Source organism: Bos taurus, chromosome 28, assembly GCF_002263795.3.
Source record: "Bos taurus isolate L1 Dominette 01449 registration number 42190680 breed Hereford chromosome 28, ARS-UCD2.0, whole genome shotgun sequence".
Lineage (NCBI taxonomy): Eukaryota > Metazoa > Chordata > Mammalia > Artiodactyla > Bovidae > Bos > Bos taurus.
In genome coordinates this window covers 43,923,101-43,943,436 of record NC_037355.1, presented here as the reverse complement: position 1 = coordinate 43,943,436, position 20,336 = coordinate 43,923,101, and the positions used below count along the sequence as shown (strand labels likewise).

At 39.5% G+C, this 20,336-nt stretch overlaps 1 protein-coding gene across 3 annotated transcripts in view; it reads left to right on the top strand.

The window, feature by feature from the left end:
• Positions 1-20,336, top strand: part of PARG (poly(ADP-ribose) glycohydrolase) — a 114,724-nt gene that overhangs the window by 71,698 nt on the left and 22,690 nt on the right. For all 3 annotated transcript variants that reach the window (XM_010820699.4, XM_010820698.4, NM_174138.3), the window contains 3 exon segments: positions 7,393-7,540; positions 17,497-17,575; positions 18,969-19,077. In XM_010820699.4, the coding sequence (XP_010819001.2) occupies positions 7,393-7,540; positions 17,497-17,575; positions 18,969-19,077 (336 nt within the window).

Here is a 20,336-nt window from a genome sequence, read left to right as displayed (position 1 = left end):
TATAGTCTTGACAAGCTGTCACCAGACAGTTTTGTTCTTTTTTCTTTAAAGGCTCTTGCTCTGCCCTAAATAATGACCAGCTTGAGATGTTTTTCTGCCACCAGCCTTGTTTGGGTCTAGGAGGCAGACATCTAAAGCTGATGGATAAGAAAGTCCTCTCCCATATGTGATAGTTTCAGGTATGTGAGCCAAACACGCTTGCTGTCTCACTTGCTGACTCTTGAGGTCCTGTTTCAGAGCAGGTAATTTTGTCCATCTCTCAGTTTTTATTATTCTATGTCACTGCCATTACTTAAAAATATATTTTTGGAAAAAGGAGTTAACAAATAAAACGTTTTGTGTATCTAGCTTTAAATTGTTGTAACAGCTAACCCAAACATGTGCTTTCCTTTTGCTTTATAGTGATCTTTAAAAAAAAAAAAATCACTAATCAGAGATGAAATGTTTGTGTTTTATCTTATTTATGAGAGCATTGTAATCCTGATTTTCTTTGAAAGAAACTTGTACACCATTTCATTTATACTGAGAAGAGCTGATTTTTCTTCAGAGCCTTACGTTTATATAGGGTTAGAAGTTAAATAACGCAGTTATTAAATAATGGACACTTTGTTTGAATGTGGACTATTTTTTAAAATATTTATTATAAAATGACCTGACTGATTTCCATTTGGCTAGTTATTTCATGCATATGCTTTAGGTAGGTGCCTACATTCTTTTTAGAATGACCTTTTATTTAGACATATTTGTATTTAATATTTTCAAAGAGGCAGACTATATTTTGTTTTAAATCACCTTCATCCAGTGATGAAGATTATAGACTAAAATACTTAGGATAACTGAATTAATTTTTGTCCGGTACTTAAGTTTTTCTAGAATTTGTATTTAATAAGTCCCTTTGCTTCTATATAATAAAGCAATAATTCTGAAATAGGGCTAAAATTTGTTTTGAATGACTCGCTTTTTCCCCCACATTTCCATCTTGACGAGGTTCTTACCTACATTAACATCTTGGATTAACTGAGGGAGGCTTAATACACATGGAATAAACAAAGCTACTGCTTGTTAGCACCACAGGAATGCTGACCTTTCCTTCCAGTACAATTCAGCAAGGAGTTATTCAGCAACATTCAAGGCTGAGATTCTCCCCACTTCCTTGGAATGTATTATAGATGAAATGTGAAACCTTGGTGATTAAAAGAATACCATAAAGGTTTCTATTTATTTTTCTCCCTACCAATGCCATGTATCCCCAGGAGATCAGGGAATATTGTATTGCCGTGCTCTAAAGCTCCTGGTGTAGCGTATAAATTACATTATGCTGAATGGCAACAACAACAAAACCTCTCTAAGGAGTGTTATCATTTCTCTCTTTTCATCAAGTTATAATTCAGAAACTAAGTAAGCTGAACAAGTAGCTTTAAAGTAAAGTGAGTTGGAAAAAGGCTAAAAATAAAGAAACACTCATGTGCTTGTTTTCATGTACTGGAACAGGTTTCTCACCTATAATAGAGAGCCGTTAATTAAGAACTTTTTTAAGTAGTAGAAACTTTGATTTTCTAAAAGATTCCTGCTTTCAGAGGCATACTGAGTTTAGTGTATTTGTTTCTGTGCATCCCTTTTAAGTAATAAATGTTGGCCTTTTATTCAAAGAATGAACAATAGCATGCGCATTAACTATATTTCGTTTATCATTTTCAAGTACGGTATAGATTGAATAGAGTTTATCTTTTAAATTTAGTTATGCATCTTGTTCCAGTAACATTTAAGTTTAGCTGATCTCAGACCTTCTTTGTTTCTCATTTCTATTCTGAGTACCATGATATTTAGCCAATCTCTCAGTTTTCAAGAGCTGTTCATTTTATTTTTTTGCTGGGTCTCATTTCCCTCCCACTGACCTGTTCGAGGGCCTAGGAGTGCTTGTCTAAACTATTCAGTATTTACCTAACCAGTCTTTCTGCTCTTACTTTTCCAGTTCATTCCTTAAACTCTGGTCTAAATTATCTTCCTAAAACACAGATACAGTTGTTCTTTTTCTTAGAATCTTTCTCAGAATCTTCAGAATTCGGTGTAAATTTCTTGGCCCCCAGACCAGCTCATTACCAACTTGAACTCTCCACATACTGCACTTTGCAGAAAGCGAAGGACTCTGCTTACCACTCTATTCACACAGCTCTTTGCACGTGGTTTCCCCATGTCCTTGTGCAGTGATTCCTTCAGCCTAAACGCCAGGACATTCTCAATGGAGTGCTGCATCCTTTGTAACGCTCCCCTGTTCTCCCCATGCTCCACTTTGAGTTAATTGTATTATTTCGGAAGTAAAAATACATCCTAATAGGTTCTTTGATAATCATCTTATCATTCTAACTATGTGCCTGACTTCCATCTAGACTATGCTGCTATGAAATCAGGAACCACGTCTTATTCATCTTTGTATTCCATAGTTCTCAGCATGTTTCATTAATATTTGAATTGAACAGTTTAAGCAATGAGTGACCCAATGTATAAAGACTTTATGTGTAGTAGGTAACTATTTCTAATCAGTAGACTAGTTTAATGAAAATTATTTTTCTATATCAGCTAAGGTTTTAATTTCGATTCATTATGCCAGAATATAAACCCAAATCTATATGATTCACTGTGGTGACTTATTTCAAAAATTTGTCCAGTCATATTTTTCAGTATTTTCTAAGTTCTTGTGTAATGAAAGAAGACTACTTTATCTTCTGATTTCTCTCTTTTCACATGTATTTCTACACGTCAGAAGATTCATATTCTTGGGAATTGCCTGGTGGTCCTGTGGCTTCCACACTCCCAATGCAGGAGACCTGGGTTTGATCCCAGGTCAGGGAGCTGAATTCCACATGCTGTAGCTAAGACCCAGTGCAGCAAAATAAATAAATAATAAATATTTTAAAATTCATATTCTTGTTTCACTTTTGTAAGATAGGCCTCACAGTACCGTTTCATATAATTGCTTTAAAGAATACAAGTTTTAAGAAATCTTACACGATAGTCTGAAAGTATATGTGAAATCATAGGAAATCTTTGTATTCATCTTTGCACCCTGTTTTTGGCACCGACCTCCTAAAACCCTGTGATCTCCTGAGAGGTGAGAGCACTGGGAATCCCTTTCGTTCTAATATTTGGTCTCTGACCCCAGTTCCTAACTAAGAGTGTCTGAATCCCTTGAAATTGCCCAGTATGTCTTTTGTTCTAATAACACACCTCTTGGTGGGCTCCTGGGTACCTTCAGTATGCAGTCTGGGCACCAGAAAGACTAAGCCATGATTATAAGTTTGGGACTTCCTGCCCCACCTCCCATCCTCTGGGAAATCGAGAGGAACTAGAGACTCAGTTAATGATTGGTCATGCGAATGTGTTGAAGGCTTCCATGAAAATTTTCGAAGTACAGGATTTGGAGAGCGTTGGCATTGGTGAATGCGGAAGTGCTGGGAGAAGACGTGCCTGGAAAGGGTGTGGGATCTCTGTGCCCTCCCGCGTGCCTTGCCCTGGCATCTACATCCGGCTGTTCATCTGTGTGTGTGCCCCTCCCGTGTGCCTTGCCCTGGTATCTACATCCGGCTGTTCATCTGTGTGTGTGCCCCTTCCCGTGTGCCTTGCCCTGGCATCTACATCCGGCTGTTCATCTGTGGAAAGGGTGTGGAATCTCTGTGCCCCTTCCGTGTGCCTTGCCCTGGTATCTACATCCGGCTGTTCATCTGTGTGTGTGCCCCTTCCCGTGTGCCTTGCCCTGGTGTCTATATCCGGCTGTTCATCTGTGTGTGTGCTTAGTGGCTCAGTCATGTCTGACTCTTTGCAACCCCATGGCCTGTAGCCTGCCAGATTCCTCTGTCCATGGGGATTCTCCAGGCAAGAATACTGGAGTGGGTTGCCATGCCCTCCTCCAGGGGAGGAGGGATCCACCCAGGGATCAAACTCTGTTCTCCCATGTTGCAGGCAGATTCTTTTCCATCTTAGCTACCATGGAAGCCCTGTTCATCTGTATCCTTTACAATAAATCAGTAAGTGAAAGTGTTACCCTGAATTCTGTGAGCTATTCTAGCAAGTCATCAAACCTTGGAAGGGGGTAATGGGAACTCTAATTAATAGCTGGTGAATTAGAAGTACTGGTGTCAGTCTGTGGCTTGAAATTGGCATCTAAACTGGGGAAGTCTTGTAGGACTGAATCCTTAGCCTGTGGGATCATTCACTGACTCCTGGTAGAGAGTGTCAGAACTGAATTGGATTGTAGGACATCCAGCTGGTTGTTGCAGAATTGTGGGAAATCCATGCATCTGGTGTCAGAAGTGTCGTGAGTGTGGTAGTAGGGTGACAGTAAAGAAGAGACCCAGGAGGGAGTTCTTCCTATACAGTATAGAAGTCTCTGTTACATTACTTACTAAATTCTGGATTTTTCATTGTATATGACTGTGTATGTACACAAGTTTGGTGTGTATGTGTAATCTCAGTTCAGTTCAGTCACTCAGTCATGTCCGACTCTTTGTGACCCCATGGACTGCAGCACACCAGGCTTCCCTGTCCACCAACTCCCGGAGTTTACTCAAACTCATGTCCATTGAGTTGGTGATGCCATCCAACAATCTCATCCTCTGTCGTCCCTTCTCCTCCCATCTTCGATCTTTCCCAGCATCAGGGTCTTTTCCAATGAGTCAGTTCTTTGCATCAGTTGGCCAAAGTACTGGAGTTTCAGCTTTAGCATCAGTCCTTCCAGTGAATATTCAGGACTGATTTCCTTTAAGATTGACTGGTTAGATCTTCTTGCAGTCCAAGGGACTCTCAAGAGTCTTCTCCAACCCCACAGTTCAGAAGCACCAATTCTTCGGTGCTCAGCTTTCTTTATAGTCCAACTCTCACATCCATACATGACCACTGGAAAAACCATAGCTTTGACTAGATGGACCTTTGTTGGTAATGTCTCTGCTTTTTAATATGCTGTCTAGGTTGGTCAAAGCTTTTCTTCCAAGGAGCAAGCGTCTTTTAATTTCATGGCTGCAGTCACCATCTGCAGTGATTTTGGAGCCCCCAAAAATAAAGTCTGACACTGTTTCCCCATCTATTTCCCATGAAGTGATGGGACCAGATGCCATGATCTTCGTTTTCTGATTGTTGAGTTTTAAGCCAACTTTTTCACTTTCCTCTTTGACTTTCATCGAGAGGCTCTTTAGTTCTTCTTCGCTTTCTGCCATAAGGGTGGTGTCATCTGCATATCTGAGGTTATTGATATTTCTCCCAGCAGTCTTGATTCCAGCTTGTGCTTTCTCCAGCCCAGCGTATCTCATGATGTACTCTGCATATAAGTTAAATAAGGGTGACAATATACAGCCTTGACGTACTCCTTTCCTGATTTGGAACCAGCCTGTTGTTCCATGTCCAGTTCTAACTGTTGCTTCCTGACCTGCACACAGAACTCCTCAAACAGAATAAGACAGAGTTAGAAGCCGTTTCTTACATGTTGCCCCATAGAGCCTGGCATACTGTTGGGGACAATAGTAAATTTAAGACAAATAATCCTGGCAGGCTGAGTTTGCTTTCTCTCATTGTTGTTCAGTTGCCAAGTCATATCCAACTCTTCGCAACCCCGTGGACTGCAGCAAGCCGGGCTTCCCTGTCCTTCTCTATCTCCTGGAGTTCACCTTCTCTTGAGGATTGTCTAGCCCACCCACCTTTATTAGTAGGAACCTGGGGATCCCATCATAGTGCTTCATAGAAAACTTACATGTAATTTTAAACTAAATTTCAAGTATTAATTTCTGGTTAAACTAAATTTTTTTATCTTCATTTTTCCTCCCTTAGGTGTATTAAAGGAAAAAGTTTGTAATATTTATGCAGTTTGGGGCTTGTGATTAAATTTAGAAGGAAGAAATCTTTGTCCCTTAAAAAGTTATTATACTGTGTATAATAGAGTATAATAGGTTCATCCTAGAGCCTATTATACCGGGTGAACTAAGTCAGAAAAAGAAAAACAAGTGTCATACACTAACACATATATATGGAATTTAGAAAGATGGTCCTGATGAAATTATTTGCGGGGCACCAGTGGAAATGTCCTCTGTCCATGGGATTTTCCAGGCAAGAGTACTGGAGCGGGGTGCCATCGCCTTCTCCGAGTGGAAATGCAGACATAGAGAACAGACTTATGGACGCGGGTGGAGGGTGGGCGGGAAGGAGAGGGTGGGATATATGGAGAAAGTAACATGGAAGCTTATATTACCATATGTAAAATAGATAGCCAATGGGAATTTGCTGTGTGGCTCAGGGAATTCAAACCAGGGCTCTGTAGCCTAGAGGGGTGGGGTGGGGAGGGAGGTGAGAGGGCAGTTCAAGAGGGAGGGGCCATATGTATACCTATGGCTGATTCGTGTTAAGGTTTGGCAGAATCCAACATAAGTCTGTAAAGCAGCTATCTTCAATTTAAAAGTAAATTAAGTTTTTAAAAAGAAAAAAAAAAAGAAATTACTCACAAAAGGTTACTTCCTAAACTTTTCAAATCTTTAAGGACAAGGGTTTGATTGCCATTTTATATAAAACAAGTACAGGCTATGCACCTTGAAGACATCATGGGTTCAGTTCCAGACTATCACAATAAAGCAAGTCTCATGAATTTTTTTGTTTCCAATGTTTATAAAAGTTATGTTTACACTATACTGTGGTCTTCTAAGTGTCCAGTAGCACTGATGTCTAAGGAAATGTACATGCCTTCATTAAAAAGTACTTCTTGCTAAAAAAAGTCCAACCATCATCTGAGTCTTCAGCAAGTCATAATCTTTTTGCTGGTTGAGGGTTTGAAATATTGCAGGGATTACCAAAATATGACACAAAGTGAGCAAATGCTATTGGATAAATGGCACCAAGAGCCTTCCTTGGCGCAGGGTTGATACAAACATTCAGTTTGTTTTAAAAAAAAAAAAATTGCAATATCTGTGAAGTACTATAAAGCAAAGCACAATAAGATGAGACATGTTTGTGTAATTATGTCATATGAAGTACATAAACAGAAATTGAGTAGTGAATGGTAGAGAAATGACCTTAAAACCTTTCCAGATAAAACCTCCCTTGATTTGTAGCCCTTGGAGCACAAATAAGGTTTCTAAACAAGAGCCCATATGATTACATTGAGGCTTTTGCCTAAAAGCTCTGTATTCTAAGTTCATTCTAAGGTTTTGGAATCCAAAGAAATATTCAGAGATGCTAACTGCAGTGAAGTGGAAAGAGTGCAGTCAACCATAATCCAGTATCCCTGGGAAGATTGATAATTTGGGGATTGATTTATATGGGGAAGGAAAGGAAGGGCAGAGCTTAGAGGGAGTACTTCTTAATCATAAATGTGGGTATTTTAAAGCAGCATTTAACATGTCACATTTTCCCAAATAGGTGGATTTTGCAAACCGTTTCGTTGGAGGTGGTGTAACCAGTGCAGGACTTGTGCAAGAAGAAATCCGCTTTTTAATCAACCCTGAGTTGATTGTTTCACGGCTCTTCACTGAGGTGCTGGATCACAATGAATGTCTTATCATCACAGGTTAGTTCTGAGACATCTGGACAATGGGATGGTTCTCCGTCTATGACGATCATGAAGACCAGAGGCCACTCAGTTACAGCTTTTCTTTTCCGTGGGCATTAGTCCCAATATTTTTCTTAAAAAAAACTTTTTATTTTGTATTGGGGTATAGCCAATTAACAATGTTGTGATAGTTTCTGGTGAACAACAAAGGAATTAGTCTTAATATTTTATTTCATTAATTTATACTTGTTTTTTTTTAATTGTTTCATTTTCATAATCTTGAGTGAGATATTTTATCCCCGCATTTTCTTTCTTGGTTTCTGTATCTGAAGAACAAGGGTAAAAATGGTTCAGTTACTCTCTAGTTTGAAATTTTTATGATATAGTACCCTCAAAAAAAAGATAGTGATTTGTCTTTGAGCAGGAATCCTATTACTGTCCTTTTATTACACCTCCAGAGTGACTCATTGTGCTTCAGTATGAACACACTAAGTAGGAAAACAGGTGCAGTTTGAAGAGGGTCAGTACAACAGTGAGCTTTATAGAAGGGAATAAATCAGTGACCTTATGTTTATTCTGATTTCTAATCTGAAGAGAAAAAGTATGATTATCATAGTGCCTATTTGACTTATGTTAACATGGGAGGAGAAAAGATGGAAACACAGTCAAATTTATACTTACAGGCCTATTACCAGGATTTACAGCATTTTCCTTAAGTTTCTCTAGATTGTAATATTGCTGTGTCAGAGTATTTGCTTGTGTATAAGCTATCAAAAAAAATGATGGTTAACTCATAACTCTTAAGAAACTCTTGATCAGCCACTGTAGGGAAGTTAAGGCTTTTTTATTCAGGTCCCTAAAAGCGTGTACTTTGTCGCGTCCAACTGTTTGCAACCCTGTGGACTGTGGCCCACCAGGCTCCTCTGTCCATGGAATTTTCCAGGCAAGAATACTGGAGTGGGTTGCCGTTTCCTTCTCCAGGGGATCTTCCTGACCCGGGGATTGAACCCGCGTTTCTTGTGTCTCTTGCATTGGCAGCAAGATTCTTTACCACTGTACCGCCTAGGAAGCCCACCTAACAGAACACTCCCATGTAAAAGCCATAACCAGCCATCAGTTGCTGATGCCTTTTTTCTTTCTGCAGAAGAAGATTCATTTCCTCTTTCAGTCTATTCCCACTTTGAGATTAGTGCAGCAGACTAACAGACTAAGTGTAGAAGAATTTGGTTGATTGTCATTCTCAAAGATTACAGTGGGATGAAAACCGTCTCCTGTTAGTTCTATCAAATGTATAACTCAGCTAGTCCCTCTACTAAGAGGTATGTGACGGGACTAAGACTCTGGGGCCACACTGTTTACCTCAGATACATTTGTAGGCAGCCTACAGGGATGTACCTAAATTTTGTCCCTTATGTTCTCCTTTCAGGATTTCCTCTTTGTCTTGCAGCTGTTCCATGATGTGTGTATCTCTTTGACTTTATCCTATTTGGATTCATTGAATGTCTTCAATGTTTATATAAATTTGGTACATTTTTGGCCATTATATCTTTAAGTATTTTTTGTGTCCCTTTCTCTCCTCTCTCTTTCTAGGACTCCTATTATGCACGTGTTGGTTCAGTTCAGTTCAGTCGCTCAGTCGTGTCCGACTCTGCGACCCCGTGGACTGCAGCACGCCAGGCTTTCCTGTCCATCACCAACTCTCGGAGCTTGCTCAAACTCAGGTCCATCGAGTTGGTGATGCCACCCAGCCATCTCATCCTCTGTCGTCCCTGCTCCTCCTGCCTTCAGTCTTTCCCAGCGTCAGGGTCTTTTCCAGTCAGTCATCTCTTCACATCAGGTGGCCAGAGTTGGACTTTAGTTGCCACCTTTGGTGATAGCCCATTGGTCTCTGAACTCTGTTCATTTTTCTTCATTCTTTTTGTTTCTGAAACTGGATAGTTTTAATTGACTATCTTTGAGTTCACTGACTCCTCCTTCTGCCATCTCTAATCTGTTTTTTAATCCTTTCAGTGAAATGTTTATTCCAGGTATTATACTCTTCAACTATAGAATTTCTATTTGATTCTTATCTCTATTGAGAGTCTCTATTTGTGACGCATTGTTCTCATATTTTCATTTAGTTATTTAGACATAATTTTCTCTAGGTTGTTTTTTTTTTTTTTTTTTTAACATATTTAAAACATTGGACTTAAAGTTTCTGTTTAGTAGGTCCAGCATCTGAGCTTCTCAGGGACAGTTACTCATGAATACTTTTGTTCCCTGAATATGGACCCAACTTTCTTGTTTATTTGCATGTCTCAATTTTTTTGAAAACTGCACGTTTTAAATGTGGCCACTCTTGGAATCAGATTTTCTCTTTTCCTCATGGTTTGTTTTTGTTGCTGTTTGTTTAGTGACTTTCCTAATACTGTGAAATCTGTATTTCATGTGTGGTCACTAAAGTCTCTGGATGGTTAGATTAGCGGTTAGCTAATGATTAGACGGAGACTTCTTTAAATGCCTAGAACCTATAAGTCACTCATTCTTTGCCAGAGGGCTCTATGGTTTTGTTGGGGCTCACCTTCACCACTCTACCAGGCAGTTGACACTTCTTCCTGCTTGCATGGAGCTTCAAGATCAGAGTGAGGCTTGTTATCAAGATAAACACAACTTACTGTGTTTACCAATATTCAGTCAATTTGTCTTTAATAAACTTCTCAGACTGCTGCAAGCCTTTGGTTAATTCCTACAGTTCAGAAAAAGATGATTCTCACAAGTTCACCAGTGTTCTTATTATTTTTATGGATAAGGAATTCTGTGAGGTTTTTATGTTGTCATTTTCGCTGATGTGTCCTGATCTTTTAGAAGTGCTTGTAGGTGAAAGGGCTTTCAACAAGTTATTCCACACCTTTTAGGTAATGCTATATTATTTTTTATAATATCCTTGTGATTCTGCTGTTTTGGTGAGGTAAGGCAAAAAATAAAAATTGTTGATTGAGTTTGTAGAAAGTTTAGAATGAAACTTCAGCAAAGAAATTTCTTCTTTGACAGAAACACAGCTATAACCTGAAGTTAATAACCTGAAGCATTTCATCCAGTATTCTGAGGTTGATCCAAAATGCACTAAAAGAGAAAGATAAAACCCTTTTATTCTCAGCACTGTCTCAACTCACACACTGGTTGTCTGTCTGCATTTGTTGTGTATTATGTATGCAGAGAAGAAGGATGCAGTTAGAAGTTATTAGGGGACAAAGTGTAAGGAAGTACAGAACAAAAAAAATTAAGCTGTCGTAAATTCATTGTTGGGCTTATGAATACTTTGAATATTGGTCTCAGACTGTTTTAGAGGGTGCTGAAGGTCTGGAATGTGATTGTCTCCAGTATTTGAGTGTATCAAATAATACTCTTAAAAGATTTTTAATTTTTAGCTGTTAAGCTAGGTTTGAACTGAAGACTCAGAACAAAATATTCCATCCATATTTAAAGATGAATTTGTGAAAGATCTGTTAGAGTGCAGGGCATTTAAGCTCAGAGCTGATTGTTTCATTTCCTTCACTTCTGTCATATTAGAGAAGTAGTCTCTTGTCATTTCCCATTAATGTTCCTCTAAATAAAAGATGTAATTTCCCTGGGACTAGTAAAACATTAGATTTTTTTTCTTTTTTGAGGATAGTTTCTCTCCAGTCTAAAAAAGCTTCATCACTCTGGAGTTATATCTGGTCTAATTTACCTGCAGCCATTGTAAAATTGATGGAAAATCGCAGATCCATGACTCACCTTCACATCTGTAATTACCTCAGGCTAAGGACACCCAGGGTGACTTCAACTCAGCATTTTCCCCATATCCACTTAACTCTATTTTAGTGCCTTCTAATTAATATCTGTGATGTGATGTTCCCTTAATGGAAATGGCCATTTCATCATCTATTTGATGTTGGATTTCTGCCATCTCCCTTCTTTGGAGACTCTTAACCATGTACTGCAATCTATCTGCCTGATCAATTCCATTCCTTCAATGATTCATCCAGGCTCAGTGAGCTAATGGCTGTGACTGTGCTGCCTGAATCTGTAGAAGAGTTTGAGAAATTGGAAATAAATTAAATTTATCATCATTGTGGGGCATCTGGTTGGTATCAGACTTTTAAATGAATATGAAACAGGTCATGCAAACAGGCAAATACTTTTATCCAGACAGTGTTATTCCTCTACTTGCTGTAATTCTCCCTGGAGCAGTCATGAGTTAAAACCTTTCAATAAGTATGGATAGAGGGAAGGAATTTAAAACTCTGATCTTCCCCCTGCTTTGCTTTTCCCCTAATGTTCCCCCAGAACATCCAGTAAATAGCTTTGGTACTAAAAGGTTTTACTGTGGTGCTGTGATATTGTTTTGATATTTCTGTGAGAACATAAAGAAGATGCCTAGACATCTTACACTGACCAGAATGTTGGTATGCTTAATATAAAACCTGCCCTCTAGTGAATCACATTGTCGTAAACATCACAGGTCCCTGTATCTTTGTGAGTATCAGCAGAACTGATAGAAGGACAAAGGTGGACCCATTGTTCATAGTACTGGTACTTCTCATTGAGCAACACTAGAGGTGCCCATTGCCACAAAACGGCCCTCAGTTCAGTTCAGTTCAGTCGCTCAGTCGTGTCTGACTCTGCGACCCCATGAATCGCAGCACGCCAGGCCTCCTTGTTCAACACCAACTCCCGGAGTTCAGTCAAACTCACGTCCATTGAGTCGGTGATGCCATCCAGCCATCTCACCCTCTGTCGTCCCCTTCTCCTCCTGCCCCCAATCCCTCCCAGCATCAGAGTCTTTTCCAGTGAGTCAACTCTTCGCATGAGGTGGCCAAAGTACTGGAGTTTCAGCTTTACCATCATTCCTTCCAAAGAACACCCAGGACCAATCCCCTTTAGAATGGACTGGTTGGATCTCCTTGCAGTCCAAGGGACTCTCAAGAGTCTTCTCCAACACCACAGTTCAAAAGCATCAATTCTTTGGCACTCAGCTTTCTTCACAGTCCAACTCTCACATCCATACATGATTACTGGAAAAACCATACCCTTGACTAGACGGACCTTTGCTGGCAAAGTAATGTCTCTGCTTTTGAATATGCTATCTAGGTTGGTCAGCCCTACATCATTACTAATGACACCAGCTCATTGGGAAAGATCCAAATTCATTTGGAGTTTGGCTTTTCTTAATTTTTGTTAGTCATGGGAATGAAAGGCAAGAGTGTTCTTTCTGCTGCATAATCACCACTGTTTTAATGATACTAATAAAATTGGGGTAGATGGTTTTTGAATAAACCTTCTTGCTAGGGGCATAACCCATTAGTAAGTAGAATTTCTTTAATCTCCAATTATTTTTTGCTGTTCTCATCATAAATTTTCATTACTAGTAAAAGAAAATAAGAATTTTTTTACTACTAAATCTAAAACTCATAAAGTTGTAATAAGCTCTTGAAAAGATTTAAATGGGTTCCTTAAGTTTTTAACTTAGGTGAAGATTTATCTTTGAGCATGAAGTCTTAAGGCTATCCCTAGGGAGAGCTATCACAAAGGTCATTCAGACTTTTGTCTCTTCTTTGCTGTTATCACTGTTTACCTTTGCATTTTCAGAAAAGTTTATCAATAAATTTAAATTTTAAACAAGCTAAGGGCAGTTGTCTTTCAGAACAAACAACATAGTTGTGAAAGGTGTTTACTTAGAAAACTCAGGATTTAATTTGTTGAGAGCAAAAGCATCTGTATGTATATTTTTGATTTCCCAAACCTGAAGGAAATAAAGTTAACTTTTGTTTCTCTTAGGAAAGAAGACAGAAACCATTCTAAAATGCAATAGAAATTGATCATTGGTACTTTATATTTTTCAACCACTTTTAAAAAGACAGGTGTTTGTTTTCTGTAATTAAGAGGTCAGAGTAGGCATTATTATTATTATTATTATTATTGCTAAGAATAATGAACAGATTTGTGCACTGCAGGGCCAAAGACAGAAGGAGGTTGTTCTCGTCTCTCGATTTCCAGTCAGGCCAGTAGACCGGGCTTCTCCCAGCCTTGCGTGAATGGAGTCAGATGTCTCGGCGTCTCTAGCACGTGTGTCTGCGTGCTCAGTCGTGTCCAGCGCTCTGTGACTGCCAGGCTCCTCTGTCCGTAGAATTTTCCAGGCAAGAATACTGGAGCAGGTTGCCGTTTCCGTCTCTGGGGGATCTTCCCAATCCAGGGATCAAACCCATGTCTCTTATGTCTTCCGCGTTGGCAGGCAGGTTCTGCACCATCTGAGCCACCAGGGAGTCCCTTGGTTTCTCTACTCTCTTACAAAGTTAAGTCTGATGACACCAAATACCAGCTGAAGGTATTGAAGGGTTTTTAATTTGTTTTATTTGGTTTTCCAAGCAATTCTATGAGATAAACAATATAAAAATTATTGGCAGGCTTGATTTTTTGATGTCGAAATGACGTCCAGTGAGATTAGGCTACTTAAGGATTCACTTTGGGTGATTCCTCATAGCTCTTACCATGTCATGCTCTTGGTAAATGAATTTTTAAATATATGTCAATTACATAATACTTAGTCCAGATTAAGTATTTCTGGATTCATTTTAACCTCAATGTACTTCCTGTTTTGCTCATTAATTATGTTTATGCAGCAAGTACTTACTCAACTGCTTCTGTATTCTTACATTGTGTGTGCGTGATAAGTCACTTCAGTCCTGTCCAACTCTTTGAGACCCCGGGGACTGAGCCCACCAGGCTCCTCTGTCCATGGGATTCTCCAGGCAAGAATACTGGAGAGTATTCTCCAGTATACTGGAGAGTGGGTTGCTATGCCCTCCTCCAGGGGAAGATGCTAATGTAGGCACAAACATTAATAATTTATAATTCCTGCCCTTGAGAAGCTGTCAGTCTAGTGAAGAAGACAGATTACATTTTTAATGGTTTTATTGAAGTATAATTGGCATATAACAAATTATATATATTTAAAGTGTACAATTAGGTAAGTTTTGACATATGGCTACACACATGAAGTCATCTTTTTGCCTGTGTTTTAATTGGGGTATTTTTTTCTTTTAAATTAATTTCTTTATTTTAGTTGGAGGCTGATCACTTTACAATATTGTGGTGGTTTTTGCCATACATCAACGTGAGCCAACCCCTGGTATAGTTGTTTACCTTGAGTTTTGGAAGTGCTTTATATATTTTAGATAAGTCTTTTATCAGGTACAAGAAATAAATCTTTTCATTATCTTCAATGACTTTTGAAAAACAAAAGTTTCTAATTTTGAAGTCCAGTTTATTAATTCGGGGTTTTGGGTTTTGTTTTGTTTTGGAGGGTTTTTTAAAAAATTCTTTCTGATTTGATTACTGTAGTTTTATAATAATTTGTGAAATCAGTGTGAGCCCTCCAGCTTTGTTCTTCTTCGGAGTTGTTTGTTGAATTTATCTACAAAAAAGGTTCTTAGAATTTTTAAAAATAATTTTATTTATTTACTTCTGTGTTGTGGCTGCGCTGGGTGCTCGTTGCTTTGCGCGTGAATTTATTTAGAATTTTAAAAGTACTTTTATTTATTTTCTTCCGTGTTGCGGCTGCGCTGGGTGCTCGTGGCTTTGCGCATGCTTTCTCCAGCTGTGGAGTGTGGGGGCCTCGCGTCGGTGGCGGTGCCTGGGCTTCTCACTGTGGCAGCTTCTCTCATGGTGGAGCAGGGCTTCTAGGCGCACAGGCTTCAGTAGTTGCGACTCACCGGCTTAGCTGCTCCACAGCCTGTGGAAATCTTCTTGGACCAGGGATCAAACCTGTGTCCCCTGTATTGGCAGGCGGATTCATACCCACTGCACCACCAGGGCAGTCCTAGAATTTTAATTAAGACTGTTTTGAATCTACAGATCAATTTGGGAAGATTTGACTTTTTAAAAAAAATTTATTGAATAGTTTTAACATGGTGTTAATTTCCTTTGTAAGCACAGTGACTAAGTGGTGTGTATGTATAAAGTCTCTTCATATCCTTTTCCATTATGGTTTGTCACGGGATATTGAATATAGTTCCCTCTGCTCTACAGAAGGACCTTGTTGTTCCTCCACACTTTATAAATGGTTTTCCTTTCCTGTTCCCAAACTTCAGTCCTTCTCACCCCTACTCCCACTCCCCCTTGGCAACCACAGCCTGTCCTCTGTGTCTGCGTCTGTTTATGTTTTGTGAAAGTGTTCATTTGTGCCGCGTTTTATATTCCACGTATAAGTGGTATCGTGTGGTGTCTTTCTCTTCTGTCTTGCTGTGCTTGGTGTGATAATCTCTAGGCCCATTCGTGTTACTGCAAGTGACATCACTTCACTCTTTTGATGGCTCAGTCATGTTTCAGTGTGTGTGTGCTGGGGGAGGGGCGTCTTCTTTTCTCAGTTCATCTGTCAGTGAGCACTGCGGTTGTGTCCGCGTCTTGGCTGTTGTAATCAGTGCTGCTGTGAACGTAAGGGTGCATGTATCTCTTCTTTGAATACGCTTGTCACATATTCTTTAAACTGGGACACTTTCTCAACCTTGTGTTTGTTCACCTTGATATTTTTAAAATATATAAGCCAGTTACTTGGTAGAATCTCTCTTTATGGGGGTTGCCCAGTGTTTTTTCATAACTAGATTCAGTTTATTCATTTTGGTAGGAACTGCATGGAAGTATGGCTTCCCTGATAGCTCAGTTGGTAAAGAATTCACCTGCAGTGCAGGAGACCCCAGTTTGATTCCTGAGTCAGGAAGATCTGCTCAAGAAGGGATAGGCTACCCACTCCTGTATTCTTGGGCTTCCCTTAAGGCTCAGCTGGTAAAGAATCTGCCTGCAATGCAGGAGACCTGGGTTCAATCCCTGGGTTGGGAAGATCCCCTGGAGGAGGGCATGAGAACCTACTCCAGTAGGTTCTGGAGAATCCTGGAGAATTCCATGGACTGTGTAGTCCATGGGGTCGCAAAGAGTTAGATACAACTGAGTGACTTTCACTTTGCCACTGAAGTATATCTTTTGAAGAGAAAAGTAACACCGTAAAATCCACATACAACTTACATGTGTAGGTAACTTACAAGTTAGCCCTTCAAATACATGTTTCCTTCACTTAAGGGGACCACATCTATGGATTCAGTCAACTGCAGATTGTGTAGTACTGTAACATTTACCATTGAAAAAAATCTACAGTGTAAGGGCACCCATGCAGCTCACACTCACGTTGTTCAGGAGTCAAGTGTACTAAGAGTACCATTAGTCTTAGTTCTCAATGTTGTCTTGTTTCTCTTCTTTTTTATATGTAAAAAGTATTGTCTTGCTCAAGGTTTTCAGCTTTTAATTTTACTGTTTGTTGATTCTTATCAGTTATTGAGTTGACCATAGAAGTTGGAGTGAGCTTACTTAGTTAACTAGTAGAACACTGTAGACACCATCCTTGCTGATACGTTCAGGTCCCATAAATTAGAAGCCTGGGTTAAATGCCAAGCTTGGTACCTGTTATTATCAGATGTTAATTATGCTTTTCTCCCTTCCTGTCTTCTCATGCATAATATCCTGGTTTTACAAAGCCCTTTGAAGTATTTTGCCTATTGATAGGCAAATCCTAAATTTAATCTTATTGGTACTTTTCTTAGGGAATGTTTTTATATAAAATTTATTTTCTCAACAATGCAAATTAAATATTACCATCAGATTGCAGACACTGAAGACAGTGGTCTTTTGTAAAACACTATCTTTATATACTCATAAAAGGAAAAATGAATATGACAGACTATTTTATTTTCTTTGTTGATTGGACCATTCATTCACTGTATGTTAAATATTGTGGTTGCTTCTGGAAGCATCATTTTTTTCTTCATGTGAAATAATAAGTCGTTAAGACTTGTGGAGTTTTTTATCTGTTTGTTTGTGTGTTTCTTAACAGAGACCCTTTAGAAGGTGTAGTTTTTAAGAAATATTTTTTCTGAAAAATAATAGTGGCAGATTATTTGTTTCAGGTACTGAGCAGTACAGTGAATACACAGGCTATGCCGAAACATACCGCTGGGCCCGGAGCCATGAAGACAGGAGCGAAAGGTGAGTTCGTTTTACTTTATATCACATGGCCAAAAGCTAAGGAATGTGGGCTTGACCCTGGTACATTCTGTCTTCCATCTACTCTTACTTGAGAAATAAAACTTTCTTCTTAGATTCAATAGTACAGGTTCACTAGTAGTTAAAACAGATTCACCATCTCTGTATACTCAGAGAAGAACAGAGAAAGAAAAGCCAAATATCTAAACCAAGACCAGGAAAGGCACAACTCTCTACAGGTGTCTCTGCAGCTAATTGTAAGCGTCCACTGAAGGTTAACTTCCAACAACACACTTATTTCGAGTGGATTCTAATGGCAACTTACAGCCTTTGAACAGCCTTTTTAGTTGTCCTTAACTTCTGTGAGATTAGGTAAGTGGGGGAAACCTACGCTGGGACAGTTTGCCTGATGCCACAGAACGGTTGCGAGCAGAACCCGTGGAGAACTTTGCTGCTGCTGTCTCTGGTTTCTTATTGCAATACGTTCTTAGACTTTGACATTTTTGCTTCCCCAGGGGCAAATTTTTATTGAAAACGTGTGTGTGGCAAATGTGTGTGTATTTCAGTGGGAAGAGCCATTGTAGCAGAAAGAATCAGCCACCGGCCTTGTAGCCATACAGCCTTACTCTTTGTAATGTCCCAAGTCCAGTTGCTAGTCTTTCTTTGTTTTGGGTAAAATATATGGCTGCAACAGTCACTAAGGTGGATTTTTAATTCTTTATAATTATTTACAGACTAGCATGAAGGCTTCTGTTGCTGTTGTTCAGTGTGAAGCATTGATGGGAATATCATTACATGCATGTTCATAAAGAGATGCATATTTAGAATTTCATGTTTCCAAAATCACCATCTCATCCAACCTTTCTTGTCTCCACAGGCAAATTGTTATTGTTCTTTGCCTTTTTAAAACTAATTTTGCGCTCTCAGCAGTTGAAGGTAGCAGGTGGAATTCTGTTCTGAAGTGTCACACTTTTCCCGCAGCACCCGACTCCTTGGGCCTGGTGCTTGGACAGTGCATGGCGAGGTTACAAACCCAGTGATGTAGAGCAGTTCTCCAGAACAGACGAAAGAGCTCTTGTCCAGACAAAGGCCAGGTCTTTAGTGATGGGGGAAACAAAGAACTAAATCCCTTTGGTTTGACCACCAAATCTTTTAACCGCGAAGACTCACTGTGAATGATGTATCATTTACAGTATGGTCTGTCTTTTCATTTTACCGCGTAATGCTTGGTACTCCACAATACGTGTGCCTTGGACTTCCTGATTTGCTGAGACATAAAGCCATTGGTTGGTTGGTTTGTAACGTATTAGCCCTTGGAGGTCTCCGACCCTGCCCTGGCGGGCTTGTCTGCTGAGTGCCTTTGCCCGCTCCTCCCCACCCCCGTGTCCTGCCCCAGGGACGACTGGCAGAGGCGCAGCACTGAGATCGTCGCCATCGACGCCCTCCACTTCAGACGCTACCTCGACCAGTTTGTGCCCGAGAAGATCAGACGGGAGCTTAACAAGGCCAGTGACCTTATTTCTTTGTTCATCTGGCAGCGGTGTCTGTCTGCTGCCATTTTATTAATGCTGAAATTAATGCTTTGTGGTAATTCCTGCAGTGTCAGGGCGTCTGCCCACAGCGCTCCCGATTTAATGGGTCTGTCAGCTTGGACAGGATGTACTTTCCATTTTGTAATTGTTTGATTACTGATGCCAGATAGACTGTTGCTTGATATTAAGCCCCACACATGCATTTATCTCATCAAGTACATTTAGCTGCTTTGGAACATTATCATTTTAAAACGATATAGAAATGAATGAACCTTGAAAGTTTTTTCAGACCTACCCAGTGACACTTCTCTGCAAGTTATGCTGTCAGGATTAGAGCAGATAGACCATGAAAGTCAAGTCATTGTTGTTCTTATATTGGTAAGAGTCATGCAAATTATTTATTTGGTAATTTGACATATTTATGACGGAATATATGGCTTTCTGTGCTTGGTTTTATCTCCTGTAATCATTTTATTTTTTTATGTTACAGAAATATAAAAGTGAGCTAGACCTATTGTTAGTTCAAGTTTTTACTAGTTAACCATAATAAATAAACTAACATACAATAGCATTCTAATTCTGTTCTCTAGGTAGATAGGGCCTTACCAAAACTGTTGCTTTTTTCTTTAGTTCCTCAAATTACTCTCACAGCCAAGACTGAGCCAATTCTGAAAACCATTGTTTAACTTGCATGAATAGGATTTGGTCATGAAGCTCATTATTAAGATAAGGTTTGTGGTTTTGCATGGCTCCCACGTGCCAGTCCCTACACAGACTTTGGTAATGAGAGCCGACTGGGCGTACCATGGGAGGGAGTTGGGAGTGCTGTTGGACTGGCGTGTGGGCCTCAGAATATCATCTTCGCATCTTTTCCCTGGGTCTGACCACAGGAATGGCCTCTGTGTGGTGCTCTGCTAATCCCAGCTCAAGTACCTGGTAATTTCATATTGTTGTCAGTAAAATAACCAAATAATCTAGAAAGGCGTTTACTATGCTTAAGACTTAGGGGACATTTCCAATATAATTACATTTGCTATCTTATATCCTAGTGTACTTGAGAATCTAATTTGCTGTTGAACATATTTTTAAAATATACAATTAGGTTATTTTAACATTTGAAGTTCTCAAAGGAATCCCATAAAAAGTTTGAAGAGTAAATGCATTATTTTCCAAAATTGAACTTACATACAGATTCCATTTTACTTTAATTCCTCAGAAAAGCTGTCCAAAAA